This window comes from Entelurus aequoreus, linkage group LG01, assembly GCF_033978785.1.
Source record: "Entelurus aequoreus isolate RoL-2023_Sb linkage group LG01, RoL_Eaeq_v1.1, whole genome shotgun sequence".
Taxonomy (NCBI): Eukaryota; Metazoa; Chordata; class Actinopteri; order Syngnathiformes; family Syngnathidae; genus Entelurus; species Entelurus aequoreus.
Genome location: NC_084731.1, coordinates 33,335,974 through 33,358,511, shown reverse-complemented (window position 1 = coordinate 33,358,511; position 22,538 = coordinate 33,335,974). Strand labels below are relative to the sequence as shown.

The window sequence follows — 22,538 nt, the reverse complement described above, 5'->3', positions numbered from 1 at the left end:
GCACTAGGAGGTTAACCCCTTTACTACTGTTACCCCAGGTGGCCCTTGGCAAAGGCCTAGTACCTGACTGCCCCCTAGCCAGGGATATGGTGAAGACCTCAACGGTGGAGCAGGCGGAAGACGGTAGATGTAAGAACTACCACAACGGCTGCGATGGCGGAAGAAGGCACCCCCACATCCATGTGGGCCCAGTTATGGGGAAATAACAACCCAAGACATCAACGGTGGAACAGGCGGAGGATGATTGCTAACCCTATTGGAGCGTCACAACGGCTGGGATGGCGGATGAAGGCTGCAGCAGAAAAGGGTCCCCAGTCGTCTTGGACTCCATGCCACCGAACCCTGACCCAGATCTGTCAAGGATCGTGTGGTGACTGTCTGTGCACCAGTCTCCCCACGTTAAACAAATTCACACACAGGCATCCTCCATAAAGGGTTACCCCCCTACCACGAGGATCGTCATACTCGTTTCGAGTGACCGCCGATGATGATGACCATATATGGAGATATCCGCTGACGTCAAACTTGGGAAAAACGTCACATTCCAAACGCCTCGTTTGGAGGAAGTATTAAGGAAAGCAAGATTGTTTTATAAATATCACCGCCATGCCTCCATGGTTTGATTTAGAATTTTCAGGATTTATGCAGATCCCAAATATACAAAAACGGGTACTAATAGGAAAAAAAGTTGGTTTTACATAACAGGTACCCTTCAATCTTAATTTCTGACAATTTTTTTTATTTATGTCTACCTTTTGGTGAACTATAAGTTAATAGTATGGCATATCCTTGCATTTACATTATATAGAAAATACAAATAATAGTGCAGGGAGAAGTTTTCAGCTTGCCAAAAATGTTGCCCTGGTAAAATTGAGGAGATCATCCCTGCTTTATACCCTCATGGCTGACATCTCCCTGTTTATGCCAGGGGTGTCCAAACTTTTTCCACTGAGGGACGCACACGGAAAAATTAAAGCATGTGGGGGCCATTTTGATATTTTTCATTTTCAAACCATAACAAAATATATGCATTTTTTAATTTATTTTACCTTTAGGGGTCCCGGGGACCATAAAGGGTCTCAGTCATTAAAATGTTAAAAATAAGTCAGATTATTATTTTTTTTAAATTATTTAACGCTTACAGTAAATCTCTATATCAACTTCAAGTTGATATAAAGTAATACAAATTAAAAAAAATGTTTTATGGCTTTTCTGTCAAAAACAACTTAGTTTTTTTTTATAGTAAAACTGAAATATGCAGTATTTAGTAATTAGAGCCCTAAAAGATCAATAATGTAGGACACCATTGATTAATTATTTCATATTTTTGAGTAATCACAGTGAAAAGATAAATATAAAAAATCACTAAATATATTTGGGATCCAAAAGTTGCCCCACTCATAAAGTGATACATTTTATTAGGTTTTTCTTTTACTTTCAACACTTAAGTTACGAGATCAACTTCAGATATATCTGTCGATTTTATGCTGGAACTATTATTTTGTTTGTTTTATGCGCTTTTGTCAAAGAAAACTTTTATGTTTTTATATGGCTACTACACAATATATGCAATATTTATAATTGGAGCCCTGAAAATAATTCATTATAACATGGATTTTTTTGTCATTATTTTTTTTTGTTTGAGTAATGGCAAAAAAAGAAAAATGAAGACAAAAGAAAAAAAAACAGCCTGCATGGCAGCTTTTGTGTCAATATTGCAACTTTTTCTCCTTACATTTCACCCCATTCCACTTATTTTAATGTTCTTTTTTATTTTTACAATAGTATTTCCAGAATGTGTGGCGGGCCGGTAAACAGTTAGCTGCGGGCCGCAAATGGCCCCCGGGCCGCACTTTGGACACCCCTGGTTTATGCGGTCACTGACTGATTTACATGTCAGTCATTACAAGCAACTGATTAGTCGGTTCCATTAACCAATCCTAATGCTGACATTGATTAATCTGCAGTCCATACTATGTCAACCAGTGATGACCCACAGCACAGGTTTGTTGTCATAGTAGTAAGCAGCCTGACAAATGTTGACAAGAAAGAATTGGGAATCCTCTATAAGTGAATTAGAAAAGGATGTCCTCGTTTCATTTGAATCTGTGGCTAAGAGAGTTTAATATGAGGTCATCCTATTAAGATTTATTCCAAGACAAAACTTGGTTAATTCTTCATACCTGCTCCTTGAGCTCGGTCAGTTGTCCCGACAGGTTGGCCACCAGCCTCATGGTCGACTCCAACTTCTCCTGCAGACTCCTGATTTCGTTCTGCTCGCCCTCTGCGTCGCTGCTCACCAGAGACATGGCGCGCATCCTTGGAAACCAATCCAGGTTATGCTCCTGTGCAAGAAAGGCCAGAGAACTGTGAAGTAGAATTGGAAGCAACACAAATTCTAACTGTTGACCCTGAAAGGGATAAGCGGTAGAAAATGGATGGATGGATTGACGCAGTCAGAGAGGTACTAATTAATTCACAATAATGGATTTATGAGTAGCTTCCAGTGTGGTAGAGCTGGACCGCATCACACCTCAAGTTTACCTACTCAGTGGCCTAGTGGTTAGAGTGTCCGCCCTGAGATCGGTAGGTTGTGAATTCAAACCCCGGCCGAGTCATACCAGAGACTATAAAAATGGGACCCATTACCTCCCTGCTTGGCACTCCGCATCAAGGGTTGGAATTGGGGGTTAAATCACCAAAAATGATTCCCGGGCGCGACACTGCTGCTGCCCACTGCTCCCCTCACCTCCCAGGGGGTGAACAAGGGGATGGGTCAAATGCAGAGGACAAATTTCACCACACCTAGTGTGTGTGACAATCATTGGGACTTTAACTAACTTTAAGTTTATTTTAGTTAAATAAAGCGGTCATTGTTTACCATACTATTTTTCACCTTCTTCCTGTTGGGTGTGATCAATTATGATGAAGCATGTCTGTCAGATAAGTAACATTTTTGTTCTGTGCGTGTTCGCCAATTGTTGTTACCGCACTCAAAATGCAACACATCAAACTGGTGTAAGTTACGTGAGCTTGCAATAATACAGTGGTGTTTTTTTGTCAACCAATTTGACACCGACAAGCGTATTTGCAGCTTGTGGAATGCGCGCCTTCATGCAGAATGTAGCGTCAATACAAACCTGGGCGTGCAACACAGCCTAACCCCGGATCTTTTGAGGAAGTCAATGTGTGCTTAATGGGAGTGTCGACCGATCTGTTTACCTTGATCATCTCAGCCACGTAGCTCTCCGGGCCCGTGTACTCGGTGGAATCTTTCACTTTCACCAAGACGATGAAGAAGAGGTAATGCCACATGTTGTGCTCCTCTTTTATGTGCCCCTCAAAAGTCACGGTCTTGTTGTCAAACTTGTCCCTCTCCAGGCCTGCGGATGTATAAGAGCCTTAGTGTTTGGGCGCAAAGGTCAGCCGTAACCAAATTTAGACAGAGGCAGTTTTACTGGGCATCTGATAAAATTCAGACAATATTTGGATACATATCTGGCCTCAGCACCGGCTTAAGCACTTGGCCGAGAAACAAGCAGTCAAGCACTCAGAGCAGACTCAGCCAGACTTCCTATAGGTCATGGTATATTTTTTATGCCAACAAAACAAGAAAGAGGCTCCACTTTTCAAAATGCCCTAGCTCGATGCTAATCTATATTGGATTTGCCCTAGACATGCTACCGATTAGCATTAGCAATTTAATATGGCGATTTGAATACCCCCAAATTTGGTAATCAAAACGACAAATAAAGCTACGTTCACACTGCAGGGTCGGATGTCCAATTAAATATTCTTAGTCGCCTTTCACATTGCAAAAAAAAAAAAGTATTTCTAATGTCAGCACGGGGTTAGTGCATGTGCCTCACAATACGAAGGTCCTGAGTAGTCCTAAATTCAATCCCGGGCTCGGGATCTTTCTGTGTGGAGTTTGCATGTTCTCCCCGTGGCTGCGTGGGTTCTCTCCGGGTACTTCGACTTCCTCCCACCCCCAAAGACATGCACCTGGGGATAGGTTGATTGGCAACACTAAATTGGCCCTAGTGTGTGAATGTGAGTGTGAATGTTGTCTGTCTATCTGTGTTGGCCCTGTGATGAGGTGGAGAATGGATGGATGGATGTTAATTCAATCTGACCCGTATGCAGACATGACGTCACACGCACTGCAGTGTTTATGGAATTGAACATGGCTTCAACTCGAGTCAGTCTCAGTACTGGCGCATTTGTGGCAATTTCAAGGATTGTGTGCAATCAAAGTCAACATTTTCTAAACGGAATTATTGCGCATAGACGAATAAGAAGGAAGAGGACAAGTATTTTGGCTCTCAGTTTTAGGGATAGTTTGCTTCGATGTCTGTAAACTATTTATTTTGTAACCATCAGTTTTGGCGAATAATTATCGCTGTTTGATGACGTTCCGGTCGGAAGAATGCAACATGAGCCTGCAGCGTTCACATTGAGGACGCATCGCATATATATCCGATTCATATCCAAATACGACAGAGGTCTCAGTCGGATGTGAAACATTCGGAATTGCACTGTTTTTGATTGATTGATTGAGACTTTTATTAGTAGGTTGCACAATGAAGTACATATTCCGTACCATTGACCACTATATAGTAACACCCGAATAAGTTTTTCAACTTGTTTAAGTCGGGGTCCACTTAAATTGATTCATGATACAGATATATACTATCAGATATATACTATCATCATAATACTCACACTAACATGAACAAAATGCGATACAGGTCGCATACGGGCAAAATAAATCGGAATTGACCTGCAGTGTGAGCAAGTCCTATGATGCACGTTACAATCAAACAGCTGGTGTGTAATAAATGTAACATGTACAGGTGGTAGGGCTCAACAAAAGAAAATACTGGCACATTCAACTTAATGGCAAAGACTACTTCCTGTCCCAAAAAAAAAATCACACACTAGTCTATACACTACTGCTATCCGACGTCTTGGGCTTGCAACTGCATGCACAATTTACTACAAAATACAGTGCTATACAGTACTTGCAAATGAGACAAATAAGTGGAAGAAAACAAGATAACAAATGGAGAGTACAGCTCAGTGTTGAATTGGTACTGCTAAAGAACCTGTATTGATTCCCAGGGAATGGAATTGGTACCGTATTGGTGAAAGGCACCCATTCCTAGCTAATGTATTACTAAACATGTTCCTGACTTGTTAGATCATTTTTATTGGGCAAGTTGGCGACTATTATTATTACATGCGAGAGGAGCGATCACATGAATTAAAGATATAATTTTACTATGCACATGTAACCCGACTGGGTCCGCCCTCTTTATTCTGCCTGGCGATTTACACAGATCGAGAGTCAAGAGCGTTAGCCAACGAGCTAACTGCCCGAGCTGTCAGCTCGTAGTTCAGTGCAAGTTTTACCTGCAGTAGTGATGTCTCAGACAAGTTCTCGCGATGAAATCGCACGACACTTGCTACGTGGCGTAAAATCAACGGCAAACAGGCTGTAGACCAGGGGTTGCAAACATGCGGCCCGCGAACAGGTTTTATCCGGCCCACGTGATGAGTTTGCTAAGTATAAAAATGAGGCGACATTTTTGAATGAAAGAAACTGCTGTTCTAAATGTGTCCACTAGATGTCGCAATAGCAATTCTTTGTATCTTTGTACATTTTTTGGTAAATTTGCTAAATATGTAAAAAAAAAAAAAAAAAAAACACGTTAGTGCACCAGTCAAGGAAAAATGAGCAAACGACATAACATCCTGTAATTAGATTTTTAATTTTTTTTTTTATCTTGATAGATTGAAAATTAACACCAATGAGTTGACTGATGAACATTATCACATAATTTATTCAGAAAGTATAAATAACCACAAATAAAGATAGAATACTAATAACAGCAACATGTAAGTGTAAATAAAACCAACAACATAATGATTTGTACATTTTCAGAATGTCCTTGTTCTATTTTTAAACAAAGAAAACAATCTGAAGTTGTCTTTATTTTTAAGTAATCGTGCCGTGATTTTACCAGTCCGGCCCACTTGGGAGTAGATTCTTCTCCATGTGGCCCACGATCTAAAATGAGTTTGACACCCCTGCTGTAGACCCAACTCTAGAAGGAGAAGGGTGGACTTGCTTGGATCTGTGCTTTTACCATGGGTAAGTAGCACTTTATTCTGAAAATCCACCATATTCAATTTTTTAATACGTCGTGCTTCCTGTGTCCTGTGCCTCACTACCCCCTCTGGGTAAGGTGTCAGGGAGTGAGGTTTACCAAGGTACTCTCGCACAGCTGCACCAGCTGGCATCCATTACACTCCCAAATGTAGTCGCGGGTAAACAACGGGGCTGTGGGTTTGACATTTAGGTCATTTTAAGTCTTTGTGTTTTCTTTCTATTGGGATTTGTGTCAGTTAACACATGTATGTATGCTTTTTCAAGCCATTCTGACCATGACCTCGGACATAACCCGAGTGCTGTGTTTCATCATCAAAACTCCTCCACAATCTAACTCACGTTATTTGGCCGACTCCTAAATGTCCCTCTCGGGATGTTTGATTTCTTCCCCTTCATAAATAGAGTTATCTCTTTTCCCTTTCCCCTGGTTCCAGAGAAGGCTGACTTATGAGGGCTTCCTGCCACCACCTCCATAATTATTGTCAGTCTCACACACAGTTTTTCCCCACTCGCTTGATTTTCACACCGTATGTTTCAACAAATAACCGAATCAGCTTTAATGCTTGCACTTGCTTGTGCTGATGTACCGTGTACGAGGGCCTGCAAGTTGTGTACGTACAGTACGTGTGTGCGTGCATGTTGGGTCAGGGAGCCGGGGCGAGTGCTAAGCATATGGAATGAGAACAGTATTATGTCACCAAGCCAGCCATCAGCTCTGACTCACTCATGTTAAATAAGGCCAGGCCACAGGGGCAGCTGCCGTCTCTATGGTTTCCAGAGGAACCGCAAGGGAACAAGAGACGAAGGGAGTCCATTGCTACACGCAAGAAGCGCCTCTCAGTCACCTTGCTTGCTTTTGTAGGACATCGAATTCTCTCCTAATCTCTCATTAGATCTGTAAGTGGTAGCCAATGACTGATTGGCATTATAAACTCCCTTGAGCAGGGATTTTATCTTCATATTTGTAAATTGGTGCAAAAAAATAAATAAATCTTGTTTAAAGACTAAGGTTCTGTTTTGTCGTCATATAAAAGTGGTTTCAGTGTCATAACTTGGATTTGAACTTTGCCAACCCATGCTTCCTGTCACAGTCCCTTCATCGTCTTGTATCACTACTTTGGTCAAGGATAAATAATTGTATTTATTTATTCATTTATTATTAATCAGTGTGCTTTTTTTGGTGAATCTGAGAGTAACTTCCTGTCCAGTTTTTTTAATGAAAGGAAGCATATTTAGGATTATTATTTTTTATGTTTTCATTTATGAAAGGAAGCATATTCTTCCTTGAATTATTAGAACTATTTAAGTTTAAAAAATACAAATAAATAAATAAATAAATAAATATATATATATATATATATATATATATATATATATATATATATATATATATATATATATATATATATATACACACACATACATATTAATAATATTACACATACTGTATATCTACACATATATGTATATACTATATACATGTATATATATATATACATATATATATGTATATACACATACATACATACAGTACATGTACACATATACAGTATATATATATATATATATAAATATACATGTATATACACACATATATGCATACATATTGCAAACATATATAAATACACATGTGTGTATATTTATTTACGTGTATATACTGTATATCTATGTGTGTGTATATATATATATATGCGTGTGTGTATATATATATATACACATGTGTGTATATTTATATATGTGTGTTTTATATACATATATACATACATACACACATATATATACACTTTTTTACACACACATATGTACGGTATATACACACATACACATGTATATATATATATACATATATATATATATATATATTGTCTGTCTATCTGTGTTGGCCCTGCGATGAGGTGGCGACTTGTCCAGGGTGTACCCTGCCTTCCGCCCGATTGTAGCTGAGATAGGCTCCAGCGCCCCCCGCGACCCCAAAGGGAATAAGCGGTAGAAAATGGATGGATGGGATATATATATATATATATATATGTATATATATATATATATATATATATATATATATATATATATATATATTACAACTAATACAGGAGTGTCAAAAGTGCGGCCCACAGTTTGTGTGTTTTTGGCCATTGTAAAAAAAAAAGGAAAAAAATCTAACAACAAAAACAGACGAAATAAGAAAAATATTAAATGTTATTATAATAATGACAAAAGTTGTTTTTTTTTAGCATTTTTACAAAATTAAAATCATAAAAAAATCCTTGAATTTTTGCAGTTTGCAGCCCTAGATTGAAAAAGTTTGGACACCCCGATCTAATACAATTAACATTCATGCAGTGTGAGGTGCCATACAGTCAAGCAACGTGTAATACAGAAAAGGGTCCAGAACATATTTATACACTTGTGCATTTAGTGTGCACTATGTATGTGCATAGTTGGTAATAGTTGTGTGATTATTATTTCTCCTTTGTAGTTTTTAATAGTGTTCATAGTGTTTTTTATTACCTTTTACTTTTTTTTTTTACTATATGGAAAATCTGTACCACAACCAAATAATTTTAAAACCTGCTGAGCAAACTTCAGCAAAATGAATAGCTTTATAACTCCTACGGTGGCTGAGCAAGCAGTGTCTGGGGTTAACAGAAAGTACAAGAACCCTGCACTAGATCATAAGCCATTCACTCTTAAGCCTTAGCGGAGGTCTGCACTCTCTTGTTCTGCAGGTTTTTGAAGCACATCAGTTATGTTCCAAGGGTCTCACCACAGATGAAGCAGGTGGTCTTCAGGACTTCTTCTTTCTTCTGTTTTTCGCTTCTCAGGTCGGCAAAGGTGTCAATGATGACACCAAAAATGAGGTTGAGGACAATGATAATGACCATGAAGAAGAACAGCAGGTCGTAAATGACTCTGGCTGCAAACAATGGCTCCTGTTAGAAGAGCAAAAACAAGGTTGAATGGAATATGCTGATCTTGCTTGTTTTGCTAGCTCGTAATGTGAATTTATTATCAAGTTTGTGTTTTTTCAACGGTTTGACCCAAAAGACAAATCTTTACGTAAGCAAGATAGTGAAGCTGACCTTATTTGTTATGACTGCTGAAACACAAGCGCTAAGATGTAACCAGCCAGATGCTACAGGTAATCTCTAAAGACCCACGCTGGCAAAATGTAATTAAACAAATGGTTTTCTGTTTCCTCTATGCACGTAACCTCTGTGGCCGCAACATTAGGTCCTTTTTGTTTGACCCCCTTCTAATTCTGTGACTTTTTTACGGCCAAGTACTAACTTTACAAACATTTTGTATTTCTCAAAGTTTTTTGCCAAAATGTTAAGTCCATGTGAACAAATCTCAATGGCTTCCTGACTTTCTATATTGTCTTTGAAAACGGTTTTGTCTGGATTGTTTGTAAAATAAAGACTGAAAAAAACCTCCAAAAAGTGCAATATTGATGTGCTGTTGACGAACAGTCCATGTTTTCCTTTGCTAAGTTACACAAGGTCTGTATGTGTATATGTGTGTGTATATATATATATATATATATATATATATATATATATATATATACTGTATATATATATATATACATATATATATATATATTTACATACACACATATATATATATATATATATATATATATATATATATATATATATATATATATATAAATATATACATATACACATACATATATACATATACTGTATATTTATATATACACATTTATGTATAAAATATATGTGTATATACACATATATATTTATATATGTGTATACTGTATACACAATACATACGATATATAGATAAATATAAATATACATGTATACACATATACAATATAAATAAATATATATATGGGGACAAGAGGTACAAAATGGATGAATATATATATACATATATATATATATATGTATATATATATATATATATATATATACATATATATATACATATATATATATATATATATATATATATATACATATATATATACATATATATATATATATATATATACATATATATACATATATATATATATACATATATATATATATATATATACATATATATATATATACATATATATATACTGTATATGTATATATATATATATATATATATATATATATATATATATATATATATGTATGTATATATATATATATATATATATATATATATATATATATATATATATATATATATATATATATATATATATATATATATATATATATATATATATATATATATATATATATATATATATATATATATAATTGAGGTTTGTGTGGTTTATCCGTTATACAGTGCTCAATACCGGAGTAGAGCGGAATGTACATTAGGTTAGGAAAAAAATACAGAGGCTATTTCATCCCTACAAGCCTGTTTCGCAGGTTTCCCTGCTCTTCAGGGGATTTTATTGACGTGTCTGTGGTTGTTACATATATATAGGGTACATTACATGGGGGTGTGGCCATTGTTACAGACATTTTTTTAATTATATATTATGTCCACTTTAAACAAACGTAACGAACTGGTCTCATCATGCCGGCACAGAAACAAGGCACTACTGTGTAAAAATGGGCACACCTCCATGTAATGTACCGTATATATATATGTAACAACCACAGACACGTCAATAAAATATCCTGAAGAGTAGGGAAACCTGCGAAACAGGCTTGTAGGGATGAAATAGCCTCTGTGTGTTTTTTCCTGACCTAACGTATATACTGTATATGTATATAGATATATATACACACACACTTACACACAATACATTTAACGCTTTCTTATTCAACTGAATAAGCAGTTGTCTCTAAACTTTTAACGGGCACTATACATGTTACAACTAATTACAGGAGTGTCCAAAGTGCGGCCTGCAGTTTTGCAGTTTGTATGTTTTTGGCCAGCGGACATTGTAGAAAAAAAGGAAAATAAATGTATTAAAAATCTAACAAAAAAAGACAAAATAAGATTAAAATGTTGCACTAGTAACAGATAACAAAAAGGTAAGGTTTTATTTATAAAAAAATGTTTTTTTTTTAGCCTTTTTACATTACATTACATTACATTTACATTACATTATTTTATGTTGCAGTATGCAGCTCTAGGTAGAAAAAGTTCGGACACATGTTTAAGAATTGCATTATTACTGTGGTTGTATTTTGCAGTGCTATATAACTGCACTGCTAAGGAAGTGGTCCAACAATATACACATCTCAGTTTGATGCAGTGCAGTTCTAAAGCACAGCAAACTATGAACATAACTACTTTGACAATGTTTTGCTATTCATTTGATGTGCAGGTGTACCTAATGCTGCACTTTTTAGGAAAAGTAAGCTTCAACCTCGCAATCCTGCTATTCAGCAACACTTTATGACTACATTGTATGATTACATGAGTACTTTTCCACGTCCTCTTTTGAGTATGAATTCAGAGGAAAAATTGTCTTGCGGTTTTATTTCAACAGCTGCACGGAAACACAAATCGACACCCCTCTAGGCTTTTGAAGGGAGGGCTATTTTAGATCTTGATGTTTTTAAAGCCAGGTCACAAGACACGCACAGTCTTAAAAACACACCTCTTTGGAAGGCTTGCGGAGAACATCGCCTACACCCCCACCGCTCCTCAAGCCATGACTCAGGACAGTGACGATACACATTAGTAACGAGTCACACGTTCGCTCCTTGTCGCTGTCCTCAGCATCGTTACTGTTCACACCTAAGAAAAGCACAAAGGATAGTAGAATAACAATAAAAAGAGACTGTTAATGAATGATATCGCTAAGAGAAAGTTCTTAAGGTGTTTTAATTTTTAAAATGTCCTACAATAAGTCCCCTATATCTTCTCTAGGAACTAAAAATCTATTCATTTTAAATTGTTTAATACAACAACCATAAAAAATTATGAACAGTCTTTGAATACGCAATACTTACTTGTATTACTTACTATGTACTTTTTAGTCCTTTCAGTAAATCTTTGCTGTATTTTTGGGCATAGTTTTTGTTGTGCTACTGTATTATACATGATTTTTACAAAGAAGGATTTTTTCTTGTTATATTTTAAAATGTCAATGTCCAATTCTTTCATAAGTGCACGGTACACCTGCAGTTATTCGACAATACAGGACAATAAAAGTCCTTCATTTTTTAAAGGGCAATTTTTGGAATCATTTCGTATTTTTACTTTTGTTGCTCAAATCTTTTGCCCTAAACCAGTGGTTCTCAAACTTTTTTCATCGAGTACCACCTAAGAAAAAAACTTACCACCACACCACGTACCACCATAATGACCAACATTAAAATACAGCAGCGTAGTAGACCTAAGTAATCAATAAAAACAAGTAAGTGGTTTTTTTAACAAGTATATTTTATATTTTATTTTATCTGAGTCTGTAAATTACTTTGCTTGTTGATGATTTTTGTTTGGTTTTGTATTGTGTAGTTATATTTATATTGTAATTATTATTCTGTGACTGTAAATTGTTTGCTTGTTTTCTTATTGATGCTTTTATTTTTTTTCTGTATTGTGTAGTTATAATTATATGCTTTTACTTGTAATTCTCCACACAGTGGAGTGTTTTAAGTCTCGTCTTAAGACCCACTTTTATTCTTTGGCTTTTAACACTACGTGAGTTGTGTGGTCCTCTGTCCTCTGTTGTCCTCCGTGTTTTTTTTTTTTTTAATACATTTTGATTTTCTATTTACTGTTTTAATTGGTTTTTCCCTTTAAAATGTTTTTTATTCATATTTATTTTTATATTGTTTTTATATTGGTTCTATATTTATTTATTTTTTGTTTTTATTCAGTCATTGGTGGAGCTAAGGATAATATTTGATTATTATTTTTAATATTGTTTTTTAATACTGTTTTTAATATTGTTGTGCAGCACTTTGGAAACATTTTTGTTGTTTAAATGTGCTATATAAATAAAGTGGATTGGATTGGATTGGATTGGATTGGATTGGATTGAGTTTGTGGACCCCAGGAAGACTAGTGGATTGTTGTGGCAACCAGCTAATGGGGATCCTTAATAAAAATAAAATAAAATAAATAAAAAATGTTGACACTGTAACATTACACATAATTTGAACAGTAACACTGTGTTTAAATATAGGGGGAAAAAACACTGCACTTTAAATCGACAATACTTCAAAGGTAAACAGGACAATAAAAGTCCTTCATTTTTTAAAGGGCAATTTTTGGAATCATTTCTTATTTTAACTTTTGTTGCTCAAATCTTTTGCCCTAAACCAGGGGTTCTCAAACTTTTTTCATCGAGTACCACCTCAGAAAAAAAAACTTACCAGCACACCACGTACCACCATAATGACCAACACTAAAATACAGCAGCGTAGTAGGCCTAAGTATTCATTAAAAACAAGTAAGAGGTTTTTTTAACAAGTATATTTAATATTTTCGACACTGTAACATTACACACAATTTGAACAGTAACACTGTGTTTGAATATAGGAACAAAAAAACACTGCACTTTAATCTAGTGATTTTTTGGCGTACCAATATATGGGGCCGCGTACCACAGTTTGACAATAATTGCCCTAAACAGAAATACCAAACAAGTATTTTTCTTATTTTAAACTTTTGAAGGCCTATTGTTCAAATGGTGTCAGTTAGTGTAAGTATGCATAACATTAGTTATTTTTACTCAATTAAATGTGTGACATTATCTAATCAAAAGGCCTCCAAAAGGGTTACATTTTTTTTGTAAAAATACATTACACGTTTGATATTTTTGTTTAAAGTACCAGTAGAGTGGAAAAAGAAGTATATTGAAGCTATGATCATATATATCTGATTTATGACACCTAAAGACTTCCAAAGTTTGCAAATAAATAGATAGGATCAAAATAGTATCAATCTCACGGAGATTCCCGAGCAATTTTGAGAAATAATGAGGAAGCCTGTCATGTGATCCATGACTTAGCATTAGGAACCAAAGATCCCTTCCCCATCAATATCAATGCTAATCGAGCAGACTTTGTGCAAACCAACAACGATTACTTTGGAAAACATTATGATCCAGGAACTTATATTTTTGAGCCCGAACACAAAGAGGATGAGTAATAAGTTTTAGAAGCCGACTGCTAACCGGCGGATGCAGTTTTTTTGTGACAGCAGCAATTGCAGCATTGCTAGGCGCTAAACATACAAACTGCCGACCAACGGGACACTCACATAATCCCGTTTGGACGAAGATTCAATAGCAAACCTCCCTAAGGGTTTAAAAAAAGTTCCTGTAGGAAGCATCTTTTGGGGTCTTTTTCGCCATCTTGCGGGAATGTGAAAGTCGACCAGCCTCTCAGACCATGGCCACATTTGTCTACTACCAGGTGAGAGATACAGGAATTGTAATCTACAATTTACTTTTAGAAAGTTTGAGAGAAAGTAGAAGCAGCACTGCTATCAATGCACCGCTAAAATAGTCTGTCTATGATGGCACTTGTAATAACAATATCACTCATTTGGTTAATTTTAAGGTCATGTCATGTAAATTGATTATTGTTGGCGGTTTCTGTACGTTTTAAAGAGAGTTTGATGGGCGCAAAAAACGTACTTAATTGTTAGCTATTTATTTACGATTTCGAATACAAAAAAAAAAAGCCAAGCATATGTGTTCTTGTCTTACATAAGGATTGTGAATGATGAACAGCACATGTTTTTCCAATTGTCGTGTATTTCCAGTATGACTGATCTGATAATATGGTCAGAGTGCAGAAGTGTTACTACTGTGACATAGAATCTACGGAAATTGCCTAAGATATTGGGAGCAGAATATAAAAAATTGCCGACTGAATTTGTGGCATTTTGTTATGTTTAGACGGTGTTTTCACATACTTAACGGACTGAAAATACAAGTGGATATGGTTTAATGGATACAATGAAACACAATTAAGCATATACACTAAAGTCAACTTGTTTTTCTACTCTACTGGTACTTTAAGACTGAAGTTTATTGAGATATTTGAAGAAAAAAGTGAAAAAATAAATAAATAAATAATAATCTAAAATGTTTAACACCCTTAAAAACCTAAGGACTTAAAAAGCATGCAATATTTACAAAACAAAATTAGATAAATGTTGAAAAACGACATTATACAGCGAGAGCTAAAGTCACTTATTGGGGTATGCTTCTGTTTCCTTAAACAATAATGACAACATTCTTGATTGCAGGAATAAGCATTTAACATGTCAATGTGTAACATTTTTGTTCACATCCTGAAGGCAAGAAGTCAAAACAATATTGAACTGGAATGTGCCGAGCAAATAACAATGCTGCAGAGTTTATCTAAATTGATAAAGTTTACAGGTCAAAAACTTGAATTTGAGTACACGGTCATATGGACACATGAAGATCCGCTGATTGTGACATTTTTTTTCTAAGGAAAATACTAGTTTGACACGATTATGCAGTTCTGTACAGATCAATGCTTCAAAGTGTGTTTCGATACATTAATCTGGTTAGTTGGTCACCTGCAAGGGTGTCTATGGTCACATTTTAATCTATAGTACACATCTTCTCAACTCTGAGGTTGTTTTCGCAAACAGCCAAAAATTCCACTTTTTGCAGAGGAGTGCACAAGTTCATGTCACATGGCAGTCACGGAGTTCAAATGTGAGTTGTCATGTCAAAAAGGCATGTGACAGTGGGTGTAGAAGGGTCAGTCAGTGTGTCTCTTCAACACACACAAACTAGTTTGCTCCATATTTACAATAGCTAATAAAATGTAATCTTTTTTTGCTGATTTGCAAGCTTCCTGACTCATACATAAACAACACAACAGGTCTGTGCTGTAAAAATTGTTTGTTCTGTTAAAGGAGAACTGCACTTTTTTGGGGGGCGGGAGGGGGTGGAATTTTGCCTGTCGTTCACAATCTTTATGAAAGACATGACGACGGATGCATTTTTTAAAATGCATTCTGAATAGTAAAATGATTGTGATCAAAAGTCTGCTTACAATGGAGCATATGGAAGCCGTTCGATTCTGCCTATAGAGCCCCTAAAAAAACATCCTAACAACCCCATTAAGGTTTTATATACATGATGTAAGTATATATGTAATGTATATAAAACATCACTTACTCTACAAGGTCTGCTGACTACTAGGATGTTCATATATTCCCATTTAGACAAAGAATGACTTATAATCCTCGCAAGGAAAAGGGGGAACGAAGCGTATTTTCGTGTCGTTCACGCCATTGCCGGGTCTAAATTGGCTCTCAAAGTGTACAAACTTGTCGAAATACGTCCTTGTCCTTCTACTATGCAGGTGAGAGGCAGGATTTATGATCTGAATAAAGTTTGACGAGCAAGGAAATGAGGAAGCAGCTGATCAGCCGATGATGTCAACATTGGCACACAAGCTTGTGATCACAGCGCCGCTATAAATAGTTTGTCTGCGTTAGCGTTTATAATGACAATATCACTAATACTTGGTTAATATTAGTGAATTATATTTATATAGCGCTTTTCTTTAGTGACTCAAGGCGCTTTACATAGTGAAACTCGTTATCTAAGTTACATTTAAACCAGTGTGGGTGGCACCGGGAGCAGGTGGGTAAAGTACCACAAGCGGGGATCGATAGTGCAAGCGGGGATCGAACCTGGAACAAAGTTGCTGGTACGTCTGCTCTACCATCCGAGCCACGCCGGTTGGTATATTCAAGTCACGAAATGTAATTGGACTATTGTTGGTGCTTTTTGGATGTTTTTTTTATTGGGTTTTATGGGGGAAATAGAGGACCTCCCATTGGATCTGCTGCAAGCTGACTTTTATGTACATTAATTTAGGAATTAGAATGCATTTAAAAAAAAAATGTTGTTGAGTCTTTCATAATGATTGTAAAATGATAGGCAACATTCCAAAAAAAATGCAGTTCCCCTTTAAGGCTTTTAAGTACCGTATTTTTCGGACTATAAGTCGCAGTTTTTTTCATAGTTTGGCCGTGGGTGCGACATATAATCCGGAGCGATTTATGTGTGAAATTATTAACACATTACCGTAAAATATCAAATAATATTATTTATCTCATTCGCGTGAGAGCCGAAGTAAATGGCAGCAATCGTTACACGCACGTCAGCAATCGTCACTCACACGTCAACCAATAAGAATTCGGCGGGGGCGGGTCATAGCAGAAGTGCATTGTGGGTCATTGGTTGCTAACTGCTATATGCTATATGGTACTGCCGTAGCTATTAAAATGGATCACATCAACATTGGCGGTAACTTATAAAAACTGAGAAGGACTGAACAAAAATGGCACCAAAAAGGAAATCATATACTGCAGATTACAAGCTGGATGTAGTGAAATATGCAGCAGAGAACGGCAATCGAGCAGCAGAAAGAAAGGACATACCAGAGGCGACACCGGGGAAGAAGATTTCATCGGATTTAACGATCGGTAGTGACAGGTTGTTTGGTAAACGTATAGCATGTTCTATATGTTATAGTTATTTGAATGACTCTTACCATAATATGTTACGTTAACATACCAGGCACGTTCTCAGTTGGTTATTTATGCGTCATATAACGTACACTTATTCAGCCTGTTGTTCACTATTCTTTATTTATTTTAAATTGCCTTTCAAATGTCTATTCTTGGTGTTGGATTTTATCAAATAAATTTCCCCCAAAAATGCGACTTATACTCCAGTGCGACGTATATATGTTTTTTTCCTTCTTTATTGTGCATTTTTGGTCGGTGCGACGTATACTCCGGAGCGACTTATAGTCCGAAAAATACGGTACTTCAAAAGTACAAAACCCAAAACCACTGTAGTAGGCACGTTGTGTAAATCGTAAATAAAAACAGAATACAATGATTTGCAAATCCTTTTCAACTTATATTCAATTGAATGGACTGCAAATACAATATATTTATTGTTTGAACTAAAAAAATTATAATTTTTTTTGCAAATAATTATTAACTTAGAATTTATTGGCAGCAACACATTGCAAAAAAGTTGGCACAGGGGCGTTTTTACCACTGTGTTACATGGCCTTTCTTTTTAGCAACACTCAGTAAACGTTTGGAAACTGAGGAGAACAATTTTTGAAGCTTTTCAGGCGGAATTCTTTCCCATTCTTGCTTGATGTACAGCTTAAGTTGTTCAACAGTCCGGGGTCTCCGTTGTGGTATTTTAGGCTTCATATTGCGCCACACATTTTCAATGGGAGACAGGTCTGGACTACATGCAGGCCAGTCTAGTACTCGCACTCTTTTACTACGAAGCCATGCTATTGTAACACGTGCAGAATGAGGCTTTGCATCGTCTTGCTGAAATAAGCAGGGGCGTCCATGAAAAATACGTTGCTTGGATGGCAGCATATGTTGCTCCAAAACCTGTATGTATCTTTCAGCATTAATGGCGCCTTCACAGATGTGTAAGTTACCCATGCCTTGGGCACTAATACACCCCCATACCATCACAGATGCTGGCTTTTGAACTTTGTCCCGATAACAGTCCGGATGGTTCTTTTCCTCTTTGGTCTGGAGGACACGACGTCCACAGTTTTCCAAAAACAATTTGAAATGTGGACTCGTCAGACCATAGAACACTTTTCCACTTTGCATCAGTCCATCTTAGATGAGCTCGGGCCCAGCATAGCCGGTGGCGTTTCTGGGTGTTGTTGCAGTGATTTCTCCAGCTTCTCTGAACCTTTTGATGATATTATGGGTCGTAGATGGTGAAATCCTTAAATTCCTTGCACTAGCTTGTTGAGAAATGTTGTTCTTAAACTGTTCGACTATTTGCTCACGCATTTGTTCACAATGTGGTGACCCTCGCCCCATCCTTGTTTGTGCATTTCATGGAAGCTGCTTTATACCCAATCATAGCACCCACCTGTTCCCAATTAGCCTGTTCACCTGCGGGATGTTTCAAATAAGTGTTTGATGAGCATTCCTCAACTTTCTCAGTCTTTTTTTCCACTTGTGCCAGCTTTTTTGAATAATGTTGCAGGCATCAAATTCCAAATGAGCTAATATTTGCAAAAAATAACAAAGTTTAGCAGTTCGAACGTTATGTATCTTGTCTTTGCAGTCTATTCAATTGAATATAGGTTGAAAAGGATTTGCAAATCATTGTATTCTGTTTTTATTTACCATTTACACAACGTGCCAAATTCACTGGTTTTGGGTTTTGTATATACATACATATATGTGTATACATGTATATATATATATATATATATATATATATATATATATATATATATATATATATATATATATATATATATATATATATATATCTTACAATACAAAATCTTAAATTACAATAAACATATGTTTCCTATTGCACTCAAAGAACAATTTTAGATGGTTAAAAAATAAGAGGCATTTAACACATTTGGCTTTTCTTGTTGCACTCAAAGAACAATTTACAATTCTCCATATTACATATAGACTGCCACAATCAAGGATTAGGTTACAATAAAATAAAAAGCTTTATTGACATTATATTAAATACTTCAGGATTTATGGTTGCCACTCCTGGTCTGTGCTTTAAGAAAAATACAATACAGTTATTAGTAAATACGAAAAACACAACTATGGATAAAGTACACAGATAAGCCATGTACAAAAATTGTTAAAAATAAAACACAAATTGTAGGAATTTTTTATAAAATTCAGTCATTTAACTTGCATTAGTTGACGCTATATGGGCGGTTTTAACTTTGCTAATATTTGGCATCAAGGCAAGCAGCTGTGTGGGAGTCTACGTATGTACAATTATGTATCTACAAGTTATGTATCTACATGTTCACAGCAGGGTTGCTGGTTAATTTATGAGAGTAGCGTATGTGTGTTTGATAGAATGTCAACGTGTTGGCTGAGTTAGGTCAGTGAGTGAGTGGGCAAGTAAAGAAAGAGAGAGATAGCATGTGCATTGTGCAGTAGAGTGATGAACGGGTCCGCTTATGTCGTGCAAAACTAATAATGAAGCGATTGTCACAAATCTGCGGCCTCGTCATCCTGACCCGAAAGAGGAGCTTAGCAGACCCATTGCCGGGTAAAGTGAAGGTTTTTACTCAAGATGAAAACATCGGCCCTGGAGGGAACATCTGCCCTGTGCTCCTCGACTACGGTCTGCACTGGAGCTGAACAGCAGGACAGGTGTAATAACTAAATTATTACCTGTCACTATTTATAATTCCTTGTGCAGATCTGAATGCTTATATATTTAAATGTTTATCTAAGTTTGAAGCAAAGGTGGTAATAGTAATTGGCACATTTGGCGAGGCGTGTTTTAAAGCAGAACTTGCAGTGTGGTGCCTCCCTGTTTAAAGCGTCACTTTTATTGTTAGTTTCAAAGCCCAAATACCTTCATGTTGCACTTCACGCACCCTCTTTATTAACTAATAGAATTGCCGTTTTTTGCTATTCTTCCTCTCCAAGATGTTATGCTTGTACGTGCTTTTTGTGTGCGTTTTGACACACTCAACATCATGTGCCTCGGCTCTGTAGTCACCACCGCACAGCAACATGTGGATAAAAAAACGGTACCGGTATTTTTCAAAAGCATTATAGTATCGTTTCCAATTAATCAGTACCGTGGTACCTTATCAGTACCGGTATACCGTACAACCATAATATATACATGTACTGTATATACATTATAGTGTCTTCAAAGTGTGCAGTTATTTACTAAAATTGGGACTTTTGTCGAGGCTAGAACCAATCATTCACGTTTACATTGATTCTTATGGGGAACTCTGCTTCACTACATGAACATTGTGGTTTACGAACCATGCTCAGAAACCAATTAGGTTTGTAAATCAAGGTTCCGCTGTACTTGAAATCCTAAACAGCACAGATGAAAATTTTAAGTCACAAACGTAGCTTAAACGAACGACATTTTAATATTGGAATTGTCAAGAGGGACACATTTACACAGGTAAACACAGCATAACATTCCACATGCAACTAAAAAAGTTGTGTTTTTTATTTATTTTATTTTTTTAATTATTTGTATTAATCAAAAAAATAAGTAAATAAGTAAATAAAATAAATAATAATAAATAAAAGCTGTGATTGGTTATATTTGTAACTTCTGCCTGCAATATATAATTAGATATGGTCGGATTTATCATCCAGTTTTTCTTCAGGGGAAAAAAAGTACTTGACGAAAACTATGACAAAAATGATTCATTATCCAAGTTCACACTGATAAATACCAAACCAAGACGATGGCAGACCGTCACCCCTCTACCACCAACACTTAACCTCACTGCCGCAGAAAGTATTACCTTCATGCATGCTCGCTGCAGTGCAGTTTTCATCGACTCCAGCCTGACACATTCTTGTAGGTAAAAACTCGTTGACTATACTGCCTCCGTTTTCTGCACAGAAGACACAATCGGGAGCCAATAAACAAACATACGTGGTGCCATTCTGTGGACGGTTCGAAGACAACAGCCTGCACTCACTCAAAGTTGCGTTGGGGATGCGGTCTACTTCCAGGATGAAGTCATCTTTGAAGAAAATATAGCCAACGATGGAGAACAAGTAGACCAGGATGAGCGCAAGCACGGCGGTCAGCACGATGGAGCGGCCGTTGCGAGTCACGCTTTTGATGACGTTCAGCAAAGTCTCTTCTCGGTACACCAAGTCAAACAGCTACAAAGGCAAAACACATGAAATGCAAGTCTTTGGAATGTTTTCAGTTCTTTGATATTTTCTGTCTGGCACCCAGAGGCACAAGGGGTACAAAATGGATGGAGGGATGGATTTTTGCGACAATGGTCACCTAAAACACAAAGTCAGCAATAACACCATTAAACTGTCTACCACATAAGGAAACATTTGGCCTGTCACTGATAAAAATAACAACTAAACCATGCTCTTTCGCACATGGTTCTACTCAAATGTCTGTCTTTAATCTTTCAAATGTCATGTGAGTCAGTGCTTATCTTGAAAAGTAAATCTAAGATCCCAGTATGCATGGATATAAAGCGTGCATTTCTCTTACCAACAGACTGTAGAAGAAGACGTGGACAAACACCCCCATACTGCAGATGAGCAGGTAGGTGAAGTGGTAGAGGAACTCAAAGTCCATCACCATGGCTTTGTAGCCGCGACTGAATGTGCCGCGGTTTCCCAGAAAACTTATTAGGAAGATCATTTTATTGCACACCTGGAAAATAGAAACAGTGTCTTTTGTGATAAGACTAAATGACCACATAACTACAGTACGAGTTTTTCAAAGGGCTGTTTTTAATTTTCAACAGGGAAGCAATATGGTCAATTTTAGTTAGTTAGCAACATAATTCAAGAGCTGTTAAAAGAGCTGATTAACCCCTAGAGCTGTTTATCTAATTCATGGAGAATT

The 22,538-nt window shown here is 36.5% G+C and overlaps 1 protein-coding gene across 8 annotated transcripts in view; it reads right to left on the bottom strand.

Annotated features, from left to right (window-relative positions):
- LOC133650755 (inositol 1,4,5-trisphosphate receptor type 1) overlaps positions 1-22,538 on the bottom strand; it is a 212,214-nt gene that overhangs the window by 5,353 nt on the left and 184,323 nt on the right. For all 8 annotated transcript variants that reach the window (XR_009826296.1, XM_062048369.1, XM_062048382.1 and 5 more), the window contains 7 exons: positions 22,179-22,343; positions 21,637-21,826; positions 21,457-21,549; positions 11,766-11,905; positions 8,940-9,105; positions 3,223-3,383; positions 2,184-2,345 (listed from right to left, as the gene is read on the bottom strand). Coding sequence is in view for 7 of the 8 variants with exons in the window: in XM_062048369.1 (XP_061904353.1) it covers positions 2,184-2,345; positions 3,223-3,383; positions 8,940-9,105; positions 11,766-11,905; positions 21,457-21,549; positions 21,637-21,826; positions 22,179-22,343 (1,077 nt within the window). In the remaining variant the exon portion in view is untranslated. The remainder of the gene's footprint in view (positions 1-2,183; positions 2,346-3,222; positions 3,384-8,939; positions 9,106-11,765; positions 11,906-21,456; positions 21,550-21,636; positions 21,827-22,178; positions 22,344-22,538) is intronic.